Here is a 22,057-nt window from a genome sequence, read left to right on the forward strand (position 1 = left end):
ATTCAAATCCTGGAGACAAGAATCTTAAAAAGCTTGTTTATTGATGAAAAGACTTGACACAACTGTTGTGTTTCGGCTGTCAGGCCTGCATCAGGAGTCTCAGACGCCAGGAAGAACAGCTGATATGTGCAGTAGGTAGCACGTGATGTGATGATCTGTTGTACGGGTCTTTAGAAAGACCTTTGGTGATAAGCTTGCTAGCAGACAAATCGAGTGTCGTAAAAAAAGAACTCAGTTCCTCAGGACCAAAGTCCACCACCCTAGCCACTAGGCCACTCCTCCACAACTATGGAACACAATGCCAAAAGTCATAAAAGCAACGCATGACCATCTAAAATTTCCGGAAATCACTAAAAACAAACCTGTTCAAAAAGGCATACCCCACCGACCCAACATAAAAGCCTGAATATCTGCAATACAATGAAACCAAAGCTCCTAATGGACATAACTTAACTCTCCCTCTCTAAGATCCCCTAATGTGTCTGTCATACATGACCCTTATTCTACCACAACATCACCTTGTATATTTGTTCATACCGGAATCGGCGAACGCAGATACGGTACCATGTAAGCCACATTGAGCCTGCAAATAGGTGGGGAAAATGTGGGGTACAAATGTAACACATAAAAAATAATAATAATTCTGTATAGTGCATCTAGAGATCCGTGCTGAAATCCAGGATTATTCTGTAACAGTGTGTGTAACAATTGGCTTAACAAGCTAATCAGCATTGATAACAGCACTTAACAAGCAATAATGAGCACAAATCGAAAATTAGAATTTACGCACACAACTCACTAATGAAATGTAACGAACTGCGCCTAAATTCTAATGTGTTCAGTTCAAAAGGGGTGTGGCTATGGGCAGGGAAATGGGCCTTCCATGAGCATTCCAAAATTTATGCCCGTACTTATAGAATATGCTCCAGTGCGCAGAAATCTACGCACAGGGATTTACGCCACATTTTCAATGGTGTAAACGGAGGCGCGTAGTTTTAGGTGCTGGGCTATCAACTAAGCGTATTCTATATACCGCGCCTAAATTTAGGCGCCACTTACAGAACATGTAGAAATGTTTACCGCATAGATCTTTTACGCTCCTTATATAGAATCTGACCCTAAGCGGTTAGCATGGAATTTAGCAGTTAACTGTTAACATAGACCCGTGGTCATAACTTCTGCACACTAAACAAATGGCTATTTATTTATTTATTTATTTTATTGTATTTGTATCCCACATTATCCCACCTCTTTGCAGGCTCAATGTGGCTTACAATTCATCATGGATACTATGAGTGGAGGAGTAGCCTAATGGTCAGTGCAGGGGGCTGAGAACCAGGGGAACTGGGTTTGATTTCCTCTGTGCCTCCTTGTGACCTTGGACAATTCACTCAACCCTCCATTGTCCCAGATACAAAGAACTTGGATTGTGAAACCACTAAGGACAGAGAAAATACCTATATATACCACGTAAACCACCTTAGTTATACCACAGAAAGGCAGTATATCCAGTGCATGAACCCTACACCCATCCTAGTTTCCATAATAAGAAGCACAGCTCACCTCCCCATATCTGTTACCAGCTCCTGAACTCTGATCATATTTTGACCTCTCTGAAGGTCGTTTTAGAAGGCTTCCAGGGCATTTGCACGTGTAAATGCCCTATCCACATGACTAGCAATTTAAGAAAAGCCATTTACGTATGAAGATCTGCAGTATGCTCAGTTTTAAAGGGAGAGTGTTGTAGGCATGATTTGGGTAAGACCAAAAGAAACCTCCGCTCTCAAGACAAATCCCTCCTTTCAGTACCCTTCTCCACCACCGCCAACTCCTGGCTCCGCCCTTTCTGCCTCGCCTCACCCCATGCTTGGAACAAACTCCCTGAGCCCTCCCTGCCCATCTTCAAATCCTTGCTCAAAGCCCATCTCTTCAATGTCGCCTTTGGCACCTAACCACTATTCAAGAAATCTAGACTGCCCAACTTGTCATTTCGTCCTTTAGATTGTAAGCTCCTTTGAGCAGGGACTGTCCTTTTTTGTTAAACTGTACAGCGCTGCGTAACCCTAGTAGTGCTATAGAAATGTCAAGTAGTAGTAGTAGTATATCCACGTATTTCCAAGTTTAGTTTAAAAAAACCTAGATGTTGGCACTTATCACTCAGGGCAAACATGCCAGCTAACAGCTTGTTTGGACCTGGAGTCTGTATGAGTGATTAAGGGGACAATTGGAGAGGCGAGTTCCAAAACCTGAAGTACATTTTTTTCAAAAATGAATTCATACTGGAAGAGCGACCAAAATGATTAAGGTGATGGAACTCCTCTCATATGAGAAAAGGCTTAAGAGGTTGGAAAAGAGATGGCTGAGGGGAGATATGATGTACAAAATACTTAGTGGTGTAAAGTGGGTAAACGTACAAAGGCTAGGGGACACTCAAGGAAGTTACATGCTCCAGGCCCTGCACCAGCCTAGCACATGTGTTTTTGTCATCAGCGTTAACCGGAGATAGGAATTGCGGCAATGCCAGTAAGCGCAGGGGGTCGAGGGGTGGAGGAAGAACTGCCGGCAACCACAGGGAGGAGGGGTGTGAAGAAAAAGATTCTGCTGGGAGAGTGAAGAGAGACTCGGATATAAACCGAGATCCCCATTTCTGGGACATTTTTTGGCCCAAAGATCTCGGTTGACTAAAGGGGAAGTTATCAACGTGGGCTACTATTAAGACGGGTTATTTTATCGTTAGCCCCAGTTATTAGTAACTGGGTCTCATTGCATTAAAATGGAAATGTATTAAAACAGCACGAGTTAGTGGTAAACTAACATGTCGTATCGGTAGCCCGTGCTGATAACTTCCCTCTCAAGTGGGTTTACTTGAGCAACAGTGATCTGGAATCATGCTCATCATTCTGCTCACGCTCTGATTTATTTCTTCCTGCAAGTGTGAGCCAAACGGCATCTGATGTCACAAGTGAGCAATGCCAAGAGCCGAAAAACCAAGCCTGGCTCACCTTTCTGCTATATGCAACTGCCACCTGCTAGCCTTTTTGCGTCATGTCAAATGAACATATTCACAAGTGTGGCTCCTAAATAATAGCAATGAGTTTTCGAGAGGAACTCTTCGCAAACCCTGGAGAATAGCCAACTAATTAATCAGGAGGTCCCTGAGACAGATGCCCATCACAGTACTACAACACTCTCTCATTGACCAGGTACCAGGCTATCCACTGTTACTCTCCCAGTCTGCGTATAATGTGTACAGCTCTGCGTACATCTAGTAACGCTATAGAAATGATTAGTCTCCAAAGCATGTGGAAGATGTATCAAGGTCAAGATGCCACCTCTGAGATAAAGGAGAAGAGTTAAGCCTACAGAAAAATCGTGAAGGTGATGAGAAGATATTTGGCAAGATGTCAAGCAATAAATTTGCTGCCAACTGGACGCAGCCCATAAAAAGGAGCAGAGAGACGGCAGAAGAAAGGATCGAAAAGAAAAACAGAGGTTGCAAACAGGCAGGCAGCTGGAATACAGAATGGACTTCAAATTAGGGGTAATTCTATAAAGTGGGTGCCAACATTTACATGGTGAATATGCATATAAATGATTAAAATAATGGAATAAACATGACATTATACAAATGTCATTCCACCTAAACATTATTCTCTACATAAGCACTAATCAATCACAATACTAGTAAACTCATCAAAACTGTGATACATAGAGGGGCATAATCGAACAGCGCCCATCTTCGGGGGCAGCCCCGTAAGCAGGCAGAGCCAAGCGTATTTTTGAAATACGCTTGGCGCCAGCCAAATTGCTCGCTGGGTTTACAACAGGATTGCTGGCGGATCACCGGGTTTATATATATATATATTTTTTTTTTTTGTTACATTTGTACCCCGCACTTTCCCACTCATGGCAGGCTCAATGCGGCAGGCAATGGAGGGTTAAGTGACTTGCCCATAATCACAAGGAGCTGCCTGTGTCGGGACTTGAACTCAGTTCCTCAGGACCAAAGTCCACCACCCTAACCAATAGGCCACTCCTCCATATGAGATGGCCGGCTTCGGTTTTCAGCCATAATGGAAACCGGGCCCAGCCATCTCAAACCCGGCGAAATGCAAGGCATTTGGCCGTGGGAGGAGCCAGCATTTGTAGTGTTCTGGCCCCCCTGACATGCCAGGACACCAACCGGGCACCCTAGAGGACACTTAAAAAAATAGCTTCCAGGTGCATAGCACTCTTACCTTGTGTGCTGAGCCCCCCAAATCCCCCCAAAACCCACTTGCCACAACTCTACACCATTACCCAGCTCAAATCCGCACAAATCCGATGCATTTGGCTGGCACAAACTGTATTATTGGAAAAAAGATGGAAGCCCATTTTTTTCGAAAATATGGTTTGTCCCGCCCCTTCACGTACCCGTTCTCGGACATAGACGCCCATGGAGATGGGCGTTCACGTTCGATTATGCCCCTCCACTTGTACTACCTTGTCTTGGATGCTGGACCAGTACATCGCTGGACTTAATAACTCTTTTAAGTTAGATCTTATGTGTCATTGATTACTATCAGGCTTATTTTTTAAAGAGAAGGGCGCCCATCTTTCAACACAAATCAGGAGATGGGCATCCTTCTCCCAGGGTCGCCCAAATCAGCATAATCGAAAGGCGATTTTGGGCGTCCTCAACTGCTTTCCGTCACGGGGACGACCAAAGTTCACGGGGGGATGTCGGAAGTGTACCGAAGGCGGGACTGGGGCGTGCCTAATACATGGGTGTCCTCGACCAATAATGGAAAAAAGAAGGGTGTCCCTGATGAGCACTTGGCTGACTTTATTTGGTCCATTTTTTCTTACAACCAAACCTCAAAAAGGTGCCCGAACTGACCAGATGACCACCGGAGGGAATCGGGGATGACCTCCCCTTACTCCACCAGTGGTCACTAACCCCTTCCTACCCTAAAAAAACCTTTTTAAATATTTTTTCCAGCCTCAAATGTCATACCCAGCTCCCTGACAGCAGTATGCAGGTCCCTGGAGCAGTTTTAGTGGGTGCAGTGCACTTCAGGCAGGCGGACCCAGGCCCATCCTCCCCTACCTGTTACACTTGTGGTGGTAAATGTGAGCCCTTCAAAACCCACCAGAAACCCACTGTACCCACATGTAGGTGCCCCCTTTCACCCCTTAGGGCTATGGTAGTAGTGTACAGTTGTGGGGAGTGGGGTTTGGGGGGGTTGGGGGGCACAGCTTCTAAGGTAATGGAGCTATGCACCTGGCTGGGAGCAATTTCTGAAGTCCACTGCAGTGCCCCCTAGGGTGCCCGGTTGGTGTCCTGGCATGTGAGGGGGACCAGTGCACTACGAATGCTGGCTCCTCCCACGACCAAATGGTTTGAAATTGGTCATTTCTGAGATGGGTGTCCTTGGTTTCCATTATCACCGAAAATCGGGGACGACCATCTGTATGGGCGACCATCTCTAAGGTCGACCTAAATTTCTCGATTTGGGTGTCCCCGACCGTATTATTGAAAAGAAAGATGGATGCCCATCTTGTTTCGATAATATGGGTTTCCCCGCCCCTTCGCCGGGACGTCCTGCGAGGACGTTCTCAGGAAAACTTGGGAGCCCTTTCAATTATGCCCCTCCACGTAAGTCAGGAAAGTAGACTTTCCATTGTGTTTCAGCACATTGGGGGGTTTGCACCTCTATTTAGGTACTATTCCCCGGATTCTATTTATGTTGATTAAAGTTATGCGTGCGATTTGGAAGTGCAGCTTAATTATTTAACAAGGAAATCAGCCCCGACAATTGTCCACTATTCAAAATAATTGGCCCGATATTCAAAACCCTTTAACCGGCCAGGAATGCCACCTGGAGGAGTGGACTAGTGGTTAGGGTGGTGGACTTTGGTCCTGGGGAACTGAGGAACTGAGTTCGATTCCCACTTCAGGCACAGGCAGCTCCTTGTGACTCTGGGCAAGTCACTTAACCCTCCATTGCCCCATGTAAGCCGCATTGAGCCTGCCATGAGTGGGAAAGCGCAGGGTAGAAATGTAACAAAAATAAAATAGATACTATTGGAGATTCTACATGGAATGTTGCTATTCCACTAGCAACATTCCATGTAGAATCTCAAATAGTAGCAACAGTGGAGGAGTGGCCTAGTGGTTAGGGTGGTGGACTTTGGTCATGAGGAACTTCAGGCACAGGCAGCTCCTTGTGACTCTGGGCAAGTCACTTAACCCTCCATTGCCCCATGTAAGCCACATTGAGCCTGCCATGAGTGGGAAAGCGCAGGGTAGAAATGTAACAAAAATAAAATAGATATGATTGGAGATTCTACATGGAATGTTGCTATTCCACTAGCAACATTCCATGTAGAAGGCTGCGCAGGCTTCTGTTTCTGTGAGTCTGACGTCCTGCACGTACGTGCAGGATGTCAGACTCACAGAAGCAGAAGCCTGCGCGGCCACATTGATGATCTGCAAGGGCCGACTTCTACATAGAATGTTGCTAGTGGAGGAGTGGCCTAGTGATTAGGGTGGTGGACTTTGGTCCTGAGGAACTGAGTTCAATTCCCACTTCAGGCACAGGCAGCTCCTTGTGACTCTGGGCAAGTCACTTAACCCTCCATTGCGCCATGTAAGCCACATTGAGTCTGCCATGAGTGGGAAAGCGCAGGGTACAAATGTAACAAAAATAAAATAGATACTATTGGGGATTCTACATGGAATGTTGCTATTCCATTAGCAACATTCCATGTAGAAGGCTGCGCAGGCTTCTGTTTCTGTGAGTCTGACGTCCTGCACGTACGTGCAGGACGTCAGACTCACAGAAGCAGAAGCCTGCGCGGCCACATTGGCGATCAGCAAGGGCCGAATTCTACATGGAATGTTGCTAGTGGAATAGCAACATTCCATGTAGAATCTCAAATAGTAGCAACAGTGGAGGAGTGGCCTAGTGGTTAGGGTGGTGGACTTTGGTCCTGAGGAACTGAATTCGATTCCCACTTCAGGCACAGGAAGCTCCTTGTGACTCTGGGCAAGTCACTTAACCCTCCATTGCCCCATGTAAGCCACGGGGTACAAATGTAACAAAATAAATAAAAATGGCACTTAACCGGCTATCCAGCGATATTTAGCCGAGGTTATCCGGTTATCCCCCCGCTGAATAGCCTAGGACAGTGGTTCCCAAACTTGGTCCTGGAGGGACCCCAGCCAGTCAGGTTTTCAGGATATCCACAATGAATATTCATGAGAGATTTGCATGTACTGCCTCCACTGCATGCATGCAAATCTCTCTCATGAACATTCATTGTGGCTATCATAAAAACCTGACTGGCTGGGGTGCCTCCATGACCAGGTTTGGGAACCACTGGCCTAGGAGATAACCGCTATGTCGCACGATATAGCCAGCTATCCTTGAATATTTCATTTATATCGGCTATTATAAGTGGATACATTGGACTTTAGGTATAGTTGATAGAATTAAGCTACGCGTGTGGTTTTACGCCGTGAATTTTTAAGGCACCTTGTGTAGAATTTCCCCCATACTATACATACTTGTTAAATAATGGAGTGCCCAGTAAAGGGACTTTTTATCTTAAAGCCACCACTTTCTCCAGGGATCCTTTTTGCCTAATATTGTTATCCACTATAGTGAGTTCACTTACTAGTGAGAAACCTTTAATTGTCTGTGTGCCACAAGTTAAAAGTTCAGAAGGGAAAGGAGCAAATGTGGCCAGAGACACTACAAACTGATTATGTGCCCACCTTGGGGGGAGGGTAACTCCCCAAATTCTGGTACCCTAGGAGGGCACCCACCAGGGGCGTAGCCAGACAATAGATTTTGGGTAGGCCTAGGCAAGAAGTGGATGGACACCAACTGCTCTCTCCTCCACACACACACACATCAAAAATATATCTCAGCTGGCAGGAAAATGTTTCTGTCCACCTTGGCAGTCTGCAGCAGGAATGCGTTGAAACTGAGCATGCGCAATTGCCAGTATCGTGGAGAGCAGAGTTTTTGTTACCATCAGGGGGAAGTCTTCAGCTGGCGGAGCTGGGGATCCCCAACAGCTACCGCTAAACGTGTGCTACTGTTGGGTGGGCCTGAGCCCTAACTGGGTGGGCCTCGGCCCACCCAGGCCCACCTGTGGCTACTGCCCAGCGATAGGCCGAGGCCTGATTTCCCTCCAAAAGCTCAAGCTTCCATTCTATTTGGCTACTTTCCTGGAACAGGCAACTCTCTATGCAAAATGGATTAGCTCTTTTCTGGAGCAGAGGCCGAGAACGTTCTTCCTAGAAGTAAATAGGAAAGCACATTTTGGTAGCTATAAGTACCTCTTAAGCAAGTGTATGAAATCTGTGAAATTCCAAGCAGCCTAGAGACGATATATTTTCCTAATTTGCTAATAGGTAAATCAGAGCACACTGAAGGGCCCCAGCAGGATTACTTATTGCCCTGACTGTAGATGTAATTTCGAATAAAAGAGGGAACTGGTCATTAGGAAAATCAGAACAGCTTGAATCTCTTAATTAACAACTCTGCTCAGAAAATGTTAATTCCGAAACTGCACTTTAAATCAGCCTTCAGGATGTCAATGATCTATTTCAAAACAGCATCATCAGTAAACCTGTGATTAGGCCGCTCGTTAGAGGTTGGCAGGGGAAATGGCTCCAGCAGAGAATCCAAAATTATTCTGTAAAGCACAATTACTGTACAGTAGCTGCTCTACTCCCAGTCTCTGTCTGGGGGGCTTTCAGCCAGTGCCGTAGAGTGCACCCCCCCCCCCAGAGCGCATTCTTACTGCCATACGAAAGCGGGGGGCTGCTGGGAACTCCGATCTGCCCTGAGTGCACGTCGCTGGGAGCTGCGTCTGCTCCGCTGGTTCCCTGCTCTCTCTACCCCAGAACAGGAAGTAACCTGTTCCGGGGCAGAGGGAGCAGGGAACCAGCGGAGTCGACACCCCCCCAGCGGTTTGCACACGTCGGCGGACCGCCCCACCGCCCCCCCCCCATTCCTACACCACTGCTTTCAGCAGCAGCGGTGCATGTATCATGGGTCTCAGATATTGTTTTTGTTAGTTATTTATCTACAACATGGACGTAGCCAGACATCGACGGGAGGGGGGCAGAGCAGTGGAGTAGCTTTGTGGGGCCACGGGGGCCTGGTCCCACCCCCCAATTTGCTCTGGGCCTCTGGTTTGGCTGGCAAAGGTCCCCAACCCCCGCCAGTTGAAACCTTCATCAGCGCACGTACAATGTCGATTACCGCCCAGCTAGTGCCATGCGCCGAAAAATAAAAAATATTTTCAGGAACGCGTAGCAGACGCACGTCAAAAATGAAATTATCACCGGGGCCACGCGGAAGCCGGGTGGTAGTTCAAAATTGACACGGGCAAGATGCACATACGCGCCTATGCGGCTTAGTAAAAGGGCCCCTTAGCTCCTACCACAAGGTCTGAGGGCACCTAAATTGAGGCGTCCAGTTATAGAGAGACCCACTTAGTTGGTAATTTCATAAAAATTGCCTTCATTGAGAGGGCAAAAGGGCACCTATTTGCAGCCTATTTAATAAAGACACATGGCCACCTAATATTCAAAAGTATTTAACCGGCCAGGAATGGCACCTGGTCGGTTAAATACCCTCAAGCCGGCTATCCACTGATATTCAGCGGGAGATAACCGGCTATCTCTCACTGAATATCCTGGTCACCGGCTATGTCGCATGACATAGCCAGGTACTGCTGATTTTCAGCAGCAGACCAGTTAAGTTTAGCAGCCAGATATACCCGCGAAAATAGCAGGTCTATCTTTGGTCGCTAGAACCTAGCTGGTCAGCCGATGAATATTGGCTTAATCGGCTATGTTTGCAGCGCCAAAAACACACTCATAAATTCAATACTGGTGGCCAGATAGAACCCCAGCTTTGAATTTCTGGGTTCACCGGCAACAGCGGGAGTTAGTCAGTCTAACTCTTACTGTCTCAATATCGGGGCCATAGGTATCTATCAGGCTTATTTTCGAAAGACAAGGGCGTCCTTCTCTTGGGGTCGCCCAAATCGGCATAATCGAAAGCCGATTTTGGGCGTCCTCAACTGTTTCCCATTGCGGGGACGACCAAAGTTCCCGAGGGCGTGTCGGCAGCATACCGAAGGCGGGATGGGGGCGTGCTTAACAGATGGGCGACCTCGGCCGATAATGGAAAAAAGAAGGGCGTCCCTGATGAGCATTTGGCCAACTTTACTTAGTCCCTTTTTTTTCACGACCAAGCCTCGAAAAGGTGCCCGAACTGACCAGATGACCACCGGAAGGAATTGGGGATGACCTCCCCTTACTCCCCCAGTGGTCACTAACCCCCTCCCATACAAAAAAATTAAAAAATATTTTCCAGTCTCTATGCCAGCCTCAAATGTCATACCTAGCTCCATCACAGCAGTATGCAGGTCCCTGGAGCAGGTTTTAGTGGGTGCAGTGCACTTCAGACAGGCGGACCTAGGCCCATCCCTCCCCTACCTGTTACACTTGTGGTGGTAAATGTGAGCCCTTCAAAACCCACCAGAAACCCACTGTATCCGCATCTAGGTGCCCCCCTTCATCCCTAAGGGCTATGGTAGTGTTGTACAGTTGTGGGGAGTGGTTTTTGGGGGGCTCAGCACCCAAGGTAAGGGAGCTATGCACCTGGAAGCAATTTGTGAAGTCCACTGTAGTGCCCCCTAGGGTGCCTGGTTGGTGTCCTGGCATGTCAGGGGGACCAGTGCACTATGAATGCTGGCTCCTCCCACGACCAAATGCCTTGGATTTGGTAGTTTTTTGAGATGGGCACCCTCGGTTTCCATTATCGCTAAAAACCGAGGTCGCCCATCTCTAAGGTCAGCAATCTCAACATTTAGGTTGACCATCTCTTAGGTCGACCTAAATATTGAGATGTGGGCGTCACCAACCGTATTATCGAAACGAAAGATGGATGCCCATCTTGTTTCGATAATACGGGATGCCCCGCCTCTTTGCGGCGCCATCGAGATGGGCGCCTTTAGAGATGGTTGTCCCCGTTCGAAAATGCCCCTCCATGTGTCTTTATAAAATACTGGCAGAAATCCTGCAGAAATCGCGGGCATTCATCCACGTACGGTTGCATCTGCTTAACAGAAATGTAAACACATGCGTCCGTGATACATGCAATTGTGTGTATTTCATAAAGTATAAGGGGGGAAGTTATCAATGTGGGCTACTGTTAAGAGGTTATTTTACCACAATTCGGGTTATGTTAGCACATGGGTCTCATTGCATAAAATAGGAGCCTACGCTAAAATAACCCAATTTAAAAATAGTCCACGTTGATAACTTTGCACTTAAGTGTTAATCACAACCGTGCCCAAGAACATCGTTTATAGCTTATTACATTTTACTATACCAAAATATTTAATTTTGCTCTGAACATTAACCAAGGAAATTGCCTGTAAATGACTAATTAAAGAATAGAAACCTGAACAGCCAGGGAAGCCTACAAAGATGGCCTTCCCTTAAACGCCTTTTATCAAGGGGTTCTCAAAGCCTCTGAAACAAGCCACAATAGAAAACAACTCCTACCCGGAGAAAATACTATTGTAGCCAAAAAACAGAGGAATTCTATAGCAGAAAATACACTCGAGCAATATTCCATATGGTTAATGTTGAACCTTGTCGGGGATTTATACACTGCTATAGTTCTACTTTTGTGGATTAACCCAGATGGATTCCTTCTAGAGAATGACACAGAGACGGGGACATGCAGTAACCGTGGGGATAGGGATGGGGACAGAGTCCACGGGGACGGGGTGGGGACAGATCCCACGGGGATGGGGCGGGGACAGAGTCCACGGGGACAGAGCCCGTGAGGACGCGGACAAACTTTGTCCCCGTGTCACTTTCTACTTTGAAGCCTGTTAATGAACTGGACTGTTATTTTTGTTTGTTTGATGCAGACGACAATATTTTTATTTTTTGGAAAAACAAGCAAACATGCTGGCCATAGCTAGCAAAATTTGCATGGGGGGATCCTGTACATCCTGGTACCAGCACATCTTCTAAGAAGACATCTTCTATTGCAGGAAGGACTGTGGAAGACAGGAGAGCTAGAATGAATCCTGAGATTGTTGATGACTTCTTATTCATCCACCGATTCAAAAATCATAACAGTGCTTCATAGGGCATATTTCTCCCCTCTAGGGCATACAGGACGGGTTGTATTTTGTACCCCTGAACATTTTAACAGGGTGGATTAGGATTCCTTGGAGTAGTGGAAGTCAGCTATTGTTGGGGTTGGGTGGTGGTGGTGGTGGGAGGGTTATTATAGCTGTTAGTTTTTGTTTTCTATTTGTAATTGACACACAACAGTTGCACAGCATATTGTTCCTTTTTATACTTTAAAAAAAAAGATTTAAATGTAAAATCATAAGTGTTCGAGGCTTCTGCAGATGAGAAAAGAGCCCACGGGGATGGTGCGGCGACGGAGCCTGCAGGGACGGGACAGGGATGGAGATGGGGTCTGCGGGGATGGGGTGGGGACGGAGACAGAACCCACGGAAAGAGGGCGGGGACAAATTTTGTCCCCATGTCATTCTCTAATACCTTCGCTGAAATGCACAAATTACAGAGACCACCCAGGTAGAAAAGATAAGTATTTATTTATTTGTTTGTGACATTTATATCCCGCGTTATCCCAAACAAGTCTGAGTTCAATGTGGCTTACAATAAACAGTATAGGATGCATAACAAAGAATAATACATAAGAAAGTAATTTGTTGTAAGAATCCAATTTTACAATACAGTATCATAAACATACTGGGATTTATTTTTTGTTACATTTGTACCCTGCGCTTTCCCACTCATGGCAGGCTCAATGCGGCTTACATGGGGCAATGGAGGGTTAAGTGACTTGCCCAGAGTCACAAGGAGCTGCCTGTGCCTGAAGTGGGAATTGAACTCAGTTCCTCAGGACCAAAGTCTACCACCCTAACCATGTGGCCGCGCAGGCTTCTGCTTCTGTGAGTCTGACGTCCTGCACGTCGTCAGACTCACAGAAACAGAAGCCTGCGCAGCCTTCTACATGGAATGTTGCTAGTGGAATAGCAACATTCCATGTAGAATCTCCAATAGTAGCAACATTCCATGTAGAATTTCCAATAGTAGCAACATTCCATGCAGAATCTCCAATAGTATCTATTTTATTTTTGTTACATTTGTACCCTGCGCTTTCCCACTCATGGGAGGCTCAATGCGGCAGGCAATGGAGGGTTAAGTGACTTGCCCAGAGTCACAAGGAGCTGCCTGTGCTGGGAATCAAACTCATTTCCTCAGCTCCCCAGGACCAAAGTCCACCACCCTAACCACTAGACCACTCCTCCACTATAGCTATGGATGTTTAACATTTAGAAAATCTATCATGAATGAGAAATTGTACGTGAAGCAAAGAGAAAGTTCATGGTAAATAGAATAATAACCAATTCAGGTAATAATTAGTTGTTCGAGTATGGTTGTTATATGTGAGGGTTTGTTTAAATAGGAACAATTAATAGTCTTTTCTGTGCATTTGTAGTTATTATATATGGTTTTCAGTATTGGTTAAACATTAACCATATGGACCATAGGCGCCCGGTATAAGAGGCTTGGGGAGGCTATGCATCCCCAGCCACAGCAGGATGGATCAGCTGTTTCTATAGAAATGCTAAATAGTATTAGTAGTAGTTCTCCTGCAAGTCCTGCTGCTCTGGGGGGTTTAAATAGCAGCAGCTTAAGTGAAAGCCCTCTCTAGCCTTGTGTATAACCAGTTGTAATTTGATTATCTTACTGCTGGGAGAGCAGAGCAGGGGGGGTTGGCTGGAGGTGTCCTGGGTTGCCAGGGAGATATTTAACTAGGATCATGAATTCCTGCACATGAGCAGTTCACACCAAAGAGACTTGCACTGACCCCTGAAATTTTAAAAGTGCTGAAAAAAAGTTTTAAAAGTATTTGCATTAAATCTAATTGCAGAATTTAGGTGCTAGGAAGTGGGATTGGTATGCTATGTACTCAAATTTGCTCAAGCCATATGCAAATTAGTCCGTTTTTGGGAGGTTCTCATTTGCATATTTATGGGTAAAAATTGTTGGAAATGTTTTCAGCCTTAATGTTAGGGCATGGCTCTGATCAAAAATGTGAACTTTGATCCAAAAACAAAGGGTTTAGCTAGTGTTTTTAACTAAAAATTCCCATTAGAGTGTCTGTATGTTAATCTGCATTCAAATAGAGCTCTCTGATTGGATGAGCAGCTCCTGTTAGAAAATCTGCCGGGAACAGAGAGGAGAGGAGAGAATCAATGGGTGGGTGGGTGTGGATGGCTGGAGGGGGGGGGGGGGGGGGGCAGGGGAGCGAGGACAAGAAATGAAGAAGAAAGGCAGAAAGTAAAGAAATAAATGGAAAGGAAGCCCTGGAAACGGAGTTAAGAGGACAGATTGCAGCAGAATCAGATACTGGGCCAGCATGATCAGAAAAACAAAGTCACCAGACAACAAAGGTAGAAAAGATCATTTTATTTTCATTATAGTGTTTGGAATATGTCCACTTTGAGAATCAGGTGCTCAACATTAAAAGTTTATATTTATTTACTTATTTATGACATTTTATCCCACATTAAACATGAATTAGGGTGTTTTGTGGCTCTACATGAGAATTGTGATATTATGATCCCTTGTTTCAATATTGTTGACGGTCTGCATTTTCCGTATGGGTGGTATATTGGTGTATTAGGTTCTGCCCAGTGTAATATTTATGGTACAGTAAGGTTCTGAGTGTGTTTTTGCACAAAGTTGTGCATAGTGTTTTGTAGTTGAGCGATTGTGGTTAGTATATGCTTTGAGCAACCACTTTATTCTTTGACATATGATACATAGCTAATATCTAAATTTAATAAAAGGTATTAATTGTGACTTTTATTTTTATTTATTTATTTTTTCTGTGTGTTATCAGACAATTATGGATTTAAGCTCCACCCCTGGCCCCATCCCTAACCCCACCCCCTTTAGCCTCCCCAAACAGTTGGGCCACCGACCGCCTATGATATGGACTATTGCTCGAGTGTATTTTCTGCTATAGAATTCCTCTGTTTTTTGGCTACAATAGTTTTTTCTCCGGGTAGGAGTTGTTTTCTATTGTGGCTTGTTTCAGAGGCCGTTTAAGGGAAGGCCATCTTTGTAGGCTTCCCTGGCAGTTCAGGTTTCAATTCTTTAAGTAGTCATTTTCAGGCAATTTCCTTGGTTAATGTTCAGAGCAAAATTAAATATTTTGGTTTCGTAGTGCATTTTTGCTCTTTGGCATTTTTTTGATTTTTGAGTATTCATTTTACTATACCTCCATTACTGCCACAGCAAGTCATAGCCATCAAACATATAAACGGCGAGTGACCGTACTCACTCGCAAATGCGCAGTAGACTTCCCTCTCTGTCCCGCCCCCATGTCAATACATGATGACGGGGGGGCGGGACAGAGAGGGAAACTGCGCGAAGGGGAGGGAACCACCGAGATCGCCACCGCTCCCCCCCCCCCCGAGATCGCCGCCACTGGTACCCCCCCCCCCCCCCGGAGTTGCCGCCGCCGCCATCCCTCCACCCGGCCCGTCTCTTCGCTATTCAACTTACATCTCCGGAGCAGGCAGATCAGCTGAGCTGCCGTTGGCCTTCCTTCCCTGCCTGTGTCCCGCCCTCGCCGACGTTACGTCACACGAGGGTGGGACACAGGCAGAGAAGGAAGGCCGACGGGAGTTCAGCTGATCTGCCTGCTCCGGAGATGTAAGTTGAATAGCGAAGAGACGGGCCGGCGGCGACTCGGTGGGGTACCGGCGGGGTACCGGCAGCGGCGACCACGGGGGGAGGGGGCAGCAGCGACCCAATAGCCCTTTTTTAACGGGCTGAACATTTAGTGCATATACTAAAATAAGACAGAAAAGGAGAGACAAGGTAATGGGATTTGATATACCACCTTTCTGTGGTACGATCAATGCTGCTTACATTTATTATATGCTGGTGCTTTCTATGTCTCTAGTGGGCTCACAATTTATGTTTTTGAACTTGGGGCAATGGAGGGTCAGAGTTACAAGGAGCAGCAGTGGGAATCAAACGCAGTTCCTCAGATTCTGAGCCCACTGCACTAACCATTAGGCCAGTAGCGTAGCCAGAGTTTAATTTTTAGATGGGCCTGGAGGTGGACTGGGTGGGCACAGGCCTCGCATTTTCTCTCCACCCGCTACCCCCACTACCACCCCCCCTTCCCGCTGCATTTCCTCTCCATTACCCCCCCCCCCCCCCCCCCACGACAGCCCCCTGCACATGGTCAGTTCTAGTCATTTTTACTGCCCTGAAGCACCGTTCTCCCTCCAGCACCGGCGATTCCCATAGCCAGCCTTCTGCCAGCGCGCGTCGTCAGAGCCTCTTCTCAGACGCGTCCCGCCTACTCTGCAACTTCCTGTTTTCCGCAAAAGTGGGACGCAGGAAGTTGGAGAGTAGGCGGGATGTGCCTGAGAAGAGGCCCCGACGATGCGAACTGGCAGAAGGCTGGCTATGGGAATCGCCGGTGCTGGAGGGAGAACGGCGCTTCAGGGCAGTAAGAGTGAGCAGACCACGCGGACGGGGAGAGCGGGCAGAAGAGGCTGGGCGGGCCTGGAGCAAAAGTGGCTGGGCCACCCAGCACAGAATACAAGAAAACAAACCAGTAACACAATAAATCACAGCCAACCCCAAAACATCGTTCAAACAATAAGAAATACACCAGTAAAACCACATACAACCCAAACAAATCACAAGGACAGCCACAACAACATTCTCCCCCCCAACTAAACTCTCCGAACGCCTGTTTAAAGAAAAAAAGATTTTAATAATGATTTAAAGTGACTAGAAGATAATTCAGCCCTAATGGAAATGGGAAGATTGTTCCAATGAGCAGAGGCTACAAAATTTTAGAAACGCACGATGACAAGCAGACTCACACTTAGCATGTACTGATCCAGGAAGAAACAACCGATGGTCATTCACAGAGTATAACGATCGCTTCTGCTCTTTACTGCGGCCGCCTCTCTGATGTAACTTCCTGTTTCCTCAGAAGCAGCCACATTAGAGAAGAGGCCAGTGCCGGAGGCAGGGCAGTGTATGAGGATCGTGCCTGCTGCTGCCAAATTTTGGTGTGTGCTGCATGATTACCATTCGAGTAGCACTTGAGCCCTTACCGCTAGATCAAAGGCTGGCGGTAAGGGCTCAGGCACTAGATAGCTGCGCGCTACGTTTCATTTTAGCACACGGCCATTTACTGCCCCATTGGAAAATGCCTTTTTCTCTCAGCCATGGTAAAAAAATGACCCAGCATGCGCCAAAACACGCGTCCACACTACCGCAGGCCACTTTTTACCACAGCTTAGTAAAAGGACCCCTATCTTTCCTCTTTGCCTGTGTTGCTGGTAACAAGGGTTGTGTTCTTGCGTAATATTTTGAAATTGCAATAACCCCCCCCCCCCCCAATTATCTATACCTCCCATTGCATTTTAATGATCTTCAGGTGACTCATATTAACTAGGAATTTTGCACCAACACCACAAACCATAACCATGAATCAAGCACAGTTCGCAGATTCAACCCTCTGTCTAAATTCTAACACCACGATATTCACCACTATTTAACCAATCAGATCGGCTGCTGACCGGTTAAATATTGCTTAAACGGCTATCTGCCTATATTCAGTGGGGGACAGCTTGTTATCCCCCCCCCCCCCCCCCGCTCCCCAGTTAGCGGCTAGTGAATAGCCAGCTATATCGCGTGACATAACCGGCTATCCGCCGATTTTTAGGCTGGGTTTAGTGGTTATATTTGGCTGTGTCAAACAGCGGAATATCTTTGGACAGTTTGAAAAATAACCGGTTAAGTCTTAACTCCTAACCCTTACTCACTTGTTCAGTATCCATATTTTATCATTCCCACCTTAGTAATTCCCTAATCTCTTATTTGTCCTGTTTGTCTGGCCTAACTCTCGCAGTCTGAATATCGGTCTCTAAACGTTCCTCTTAATCTTGTGTAGTTTCAGAAATGTAGACATATATATACGAGCTTACAGAACTAAACAATACATTATTATTTTACCAGCTAAGTAATTCAAGTAATAAAAGGTACTCACGAATCTGATTAGTGGAAGCACTGTAGAAGGCATTTACAGTTGTTGGGTTTGTAAACCACCTATATCAATAATAAAACAATGAAAAAGTGCGTGATTTGATTGTCGGTGCATTTACCTGAGCAGGGGTGGGGGGAAGATTTTTTTTTTTAAGTCTGAGCAACTAACCTGGCTGGCCAAGTCAAGCAATTTTGAAACTAGGTAACTAGGGAGTCCTTTTACTAAGGCGTGCTGAAAAATGGCCTTTGCTGGTGTAGGTGTGTGTATTGGACGCGTGCAGGTCCATTTTTCAGCGCACCTGCAAAAAAAGGCCCTTTTTTTTTGCTGAAAATGGCCGTGCGGCAAAATAAAAATCAGCGCACATCCATTTTGGGCCTGAGACCTTACCGCCACCCATTGACTTAGCGGTAAGGTCTCACGCATTAACCAGGCGGTAATCATCAGCGTGCATACACTGGCGATTACCGCCTGGTTAGTGCCATACGGTGGAAAATAGAAATTTTTTTTCTGCTGCACATTTTGGGCGCGCGTCAAAATTAGAATTACTGCCCAAGGCACGCAGTAGCTGGGCAAGAGGTCTAATTTGATGCACGTTGTATGCGCGTAGGTGGCTATATGCCTTAGTAAAATGGCCCCTAGATATGGCTGCTCATCGAGAGGAAATTTACACCCTTGGGGGATGGCAAGTTGGGTGACTATGAGGGGCATAATCGAACGGGGCGCCCAAGTTTTCCAAATAAATAAAGGGGGTGTCAGAGGCATAGCAAAGGCATGGATGTCCTTCTCACAGAAACGTTCACATTTTGGACAGGGAAGGACATCCTCAACTGCCGTCACAGGGACGGAGGCATTGCGAAGGACGTCCTTCACCCATACTCTAAAAAAAAAAAAAGACAAAAGTTTTTAAAGTTGTTTTTTTCGGGGTGGGAGGTGGTTAGTGACCACTGGGGGAGACAGGGGAGGTCATTCCCAATTCTCTCCGATGGTCATCTGGTCATTTAGGGCACATTTTTGTGACCTGCTCGTAAAAAAAAAAAGGACCAGGTAAAGTCGGCCAAGTGTTCATCAGGGACACCCTTCTTTTTTCCATTATCGCTTGAGGACACCCATCTATTAGGCACGCCCCAGTAACGCCTTCGCTACGCCTCTGACACGCCCCTGGGAACTTTGCTTCATCCCTGCGACGGGAAGCAGTTGGGGACACCCAAAATCGGTTTTCAATTATGCCGAGTTTGGGCGACCCTGAGAGAAGGACGCTCCGATTTGTGTCGAAAGATGGGCGCCCTTCTCTTTCGAAAATAAGCCTGTATGGGGCTCATTTCCAAAGCACTTAGACTTACAAAGTTCCATTGGTTACTATAGAACTTTGCAAGTCTAAGGGGTCCTTTTACTGAGCCGCGGTAAAAGTGGCCTGTGGTAGTGCAAGCGCATCTTTTGGGCGCGTGCTGAGCCAGTTTTTACCATGTCTGGGAAAAAGGACTTTTTTTCCAGTGGCCAGAAAAAGGGCCTGCAGCAACATTGAAACCAGCCTATTTACGTCCTGAGCCTTTAATGCTACCCATTGATCTAGCAATAAGGGCTCATGCGCTACAGGCGCGGTGACTGGTCGGTGCGTGCCAACTGCTGATTAACGCCAGAAACACTGTATGAGGTAGGAAATAAAAAAATAATTTGTCCAGGCATCATGGGGGGGGGGGGGGGTGGAGGGCAAATCCAAAATTACCACCATGGGTGCACGCTTGCCTGGGGTTGTCTTGTTTTGGCACACGCTGCATGTAAAAGGGTGCCTAACTGCTTTGAAAATACACTTTCTTATTCTCTCCGATACAAAATTACATGTTATTTCAGTCACCAGGCTGGTTGCCAGGGTTAATGTCGCATGTAGGGTATAGACTAGACCAAGAGGCTCAAAAGTCCTTCCTCAATAAGGTCATTCCCGTGGCCTCTTAACGTGTCAATATGCAACTATCAGAGTCAGCCATTGGGGGGTTAAAAAAAATCTGGATATTCAGCACTTCTGTCTTGACAGTGAGTGCTGAAGATCCGGATAGGACGGCAACCACCAGCATTATCCAATATTGGCAATAGTCCATCCACTATTCCGGACAGAGGGCTGAATATCACCACCATCCGGATAGTTTCCAGTACCGTCTATGCTTTGCACGAAGCACGAAGGGCTCCTTTTACTAGGCGGCGGTAAAGCCCAACGCGGGATTAGCGCTCGTGATACAGGAAGTACCGCCAGGCTACCGCAACAGCCTGGCGGTACTTCCCACCCCCTAAATTTTTGTAGTGCTGGAGTGTGCCCAATGATAATTGGGCAGTGCCGCTCACTGACCGGTTACCGCTGGGTTAACGCGGGAGCCCTTACCGTAAGGGTTTCCCCCAGAAATGGCCAAGCGGCAAGTGCTTTTACTTGCCGCCCGGCCATTTCCTGGAGAAAAGCGAGACTTCCCTTTTACCAGCTGCTGTAAAAGGGGGCCTCGGCGGGATGCCAGTGCCGGCCCCCTTTTGACGCAGTTCGGTAAAAGGGGTCCTAAGCTGGATAGCACCTGCGAAGTCAGTATTGAGTTTAACTGGCATTATCTATTGAAAATCTCTAGATAGATGTCAGTGATGGCATTGACTCTGGATAAGTGTGGGGGGGGGGGGGGGGTTTACACTCCAGCACTACAACAATAAATACATTTTTGTAGCGCCGGAAATGAGAGCGCACTAGGGGTGGGAAGTACCACCGGACTGCTGCGGTAGCCAAGCAGTACTTCCTGTATAGCGAGCGGTAAGCCCGCGTTGGGCTTACTGCCGCTTAGTAAAAGGAGCCCTAATTGAATACAGTCACCATGCTGGCTCAGTATCAGCTCCTAGACGTATCTTCTACCTCTTTAACCCATTAGTGCCCGATGTTCCGTTTTGGCTTATTATGGGAACATTAGGCACTAATGGGTTAATGAAAATTTGTAGAAGCATTAATGATCCTGAAGGAAACTTGTGTCTCAATAGGTTCTGATATTCTTTACTAAATCAATATTGAGTGTTGTCCGAGTAAGTTGCAGTGTACAAGCTTTTCAAGACCACACGTCTTCACATGTCACCTAAAAAAAAGGCCCAAAGGATAATTCCTTCAGTGGCGTTCCTAGGGGGGCGGACGCCCAGGGCGGCGCCCCCCCCCCCCCCGGGTGCAGCACCCCCCCCCCCCCGATGCAGCACGGACACCCCCCCCCGATGCAGCGCGGGAACCCCCCCCCCTGGGTGCACACCGCTGGGGTGGGGTGCCGCAGCAGCACGCGCCTGCTCAGAATTCCCTGACTTCGCGCGTTCGCTGGAGCTCCCTCTGACCCGGAACAGAAAGTATCCTGTTCCAGGGCAGGGGGAGCTGCAGCAAACGCGTGAAGTCAGCGAACTCAGAGCAGGCACGCGCCGCGGCACCCCCCAGCAGCGTGCACCCAGGGCGGACCGCCCCCACCGCCCCCCCCCCCCCCCCCTTGGTACGCCACTGAATTCCTTATACCAGTTCAATCAAGGGCTCTGCAACCTGCTAAGACACTCTGTTCACAGCAATGTGCTTTTGAAAGCCACATTTCTTCACTGGACCTAAAGGAAGCAAACACGAGTACTCACTCTGTTTTGGGAACTTCCTTTCTCAGCCAGTAGAAATCAGACTGTGCTAAGAACTTGAGCACTTGCAGGACATTGTCAAAGTGATTTGTTTCTGAAAACTTCATCTGTGGAAACAAATCAGAAGCAGCTGCTGTTTAAGGGGGACAGTTTGCAAAAGATTTTTCTCCCATGCAGTGTCTCTGGGGAAAATGATTAGTGAATAGGTTCGTAAGTGAGATTCACAAACTATGGAAGCTTTCATTCTAACAGGATATTATGATTCACTCCAGTTTATGCTT

The 22,057-nt window shown here is 47.0% G+C and overlaps 1 protein-coding gene across 1 annotated transcript in view; it reads right to left on the minus strand.

The window, feature by feature from the left end:
* The window catches only part of PHEX (phosphate regulating endopeptidase homolog X-linked), a 207,021-nt gene that overhangs the window by 36,861 nt on the left and 148,103 nt on the right, over window positions 1-22,057 (minus strand). The window contains exons 14-15 of the mRNA XM_030202253.1: window positions 21,780-21,883; window positions 18,165-18,223 (exon numbers count right to left, since the gene is read on the minus strand). Of these exons, the coding sequence (XP_030058113.1) occupies window positions 18,165-18,223; window positions 21,780-21,883 (163 nt within the window). The remainder of the gene's footprint in view (window positions 1-18,164; window positions 18,224-21,779; window positions 21,884-22,057) is intronic.

This window comes from Microcaecilia unicolor, chromosome 4 (assembly GCF_901765095.1).
Source record: "Microcaecilia unicolor chromosome 4, aMicUni1.1, whole genome shotgun sequence".
Taxonomy (NCBI): Eukaryota; Metazoa; Chordata; class Amphibia; order Gymnophiona; family Siphonopidae; genus Microcaecilia; species Microcaecilia unicolor.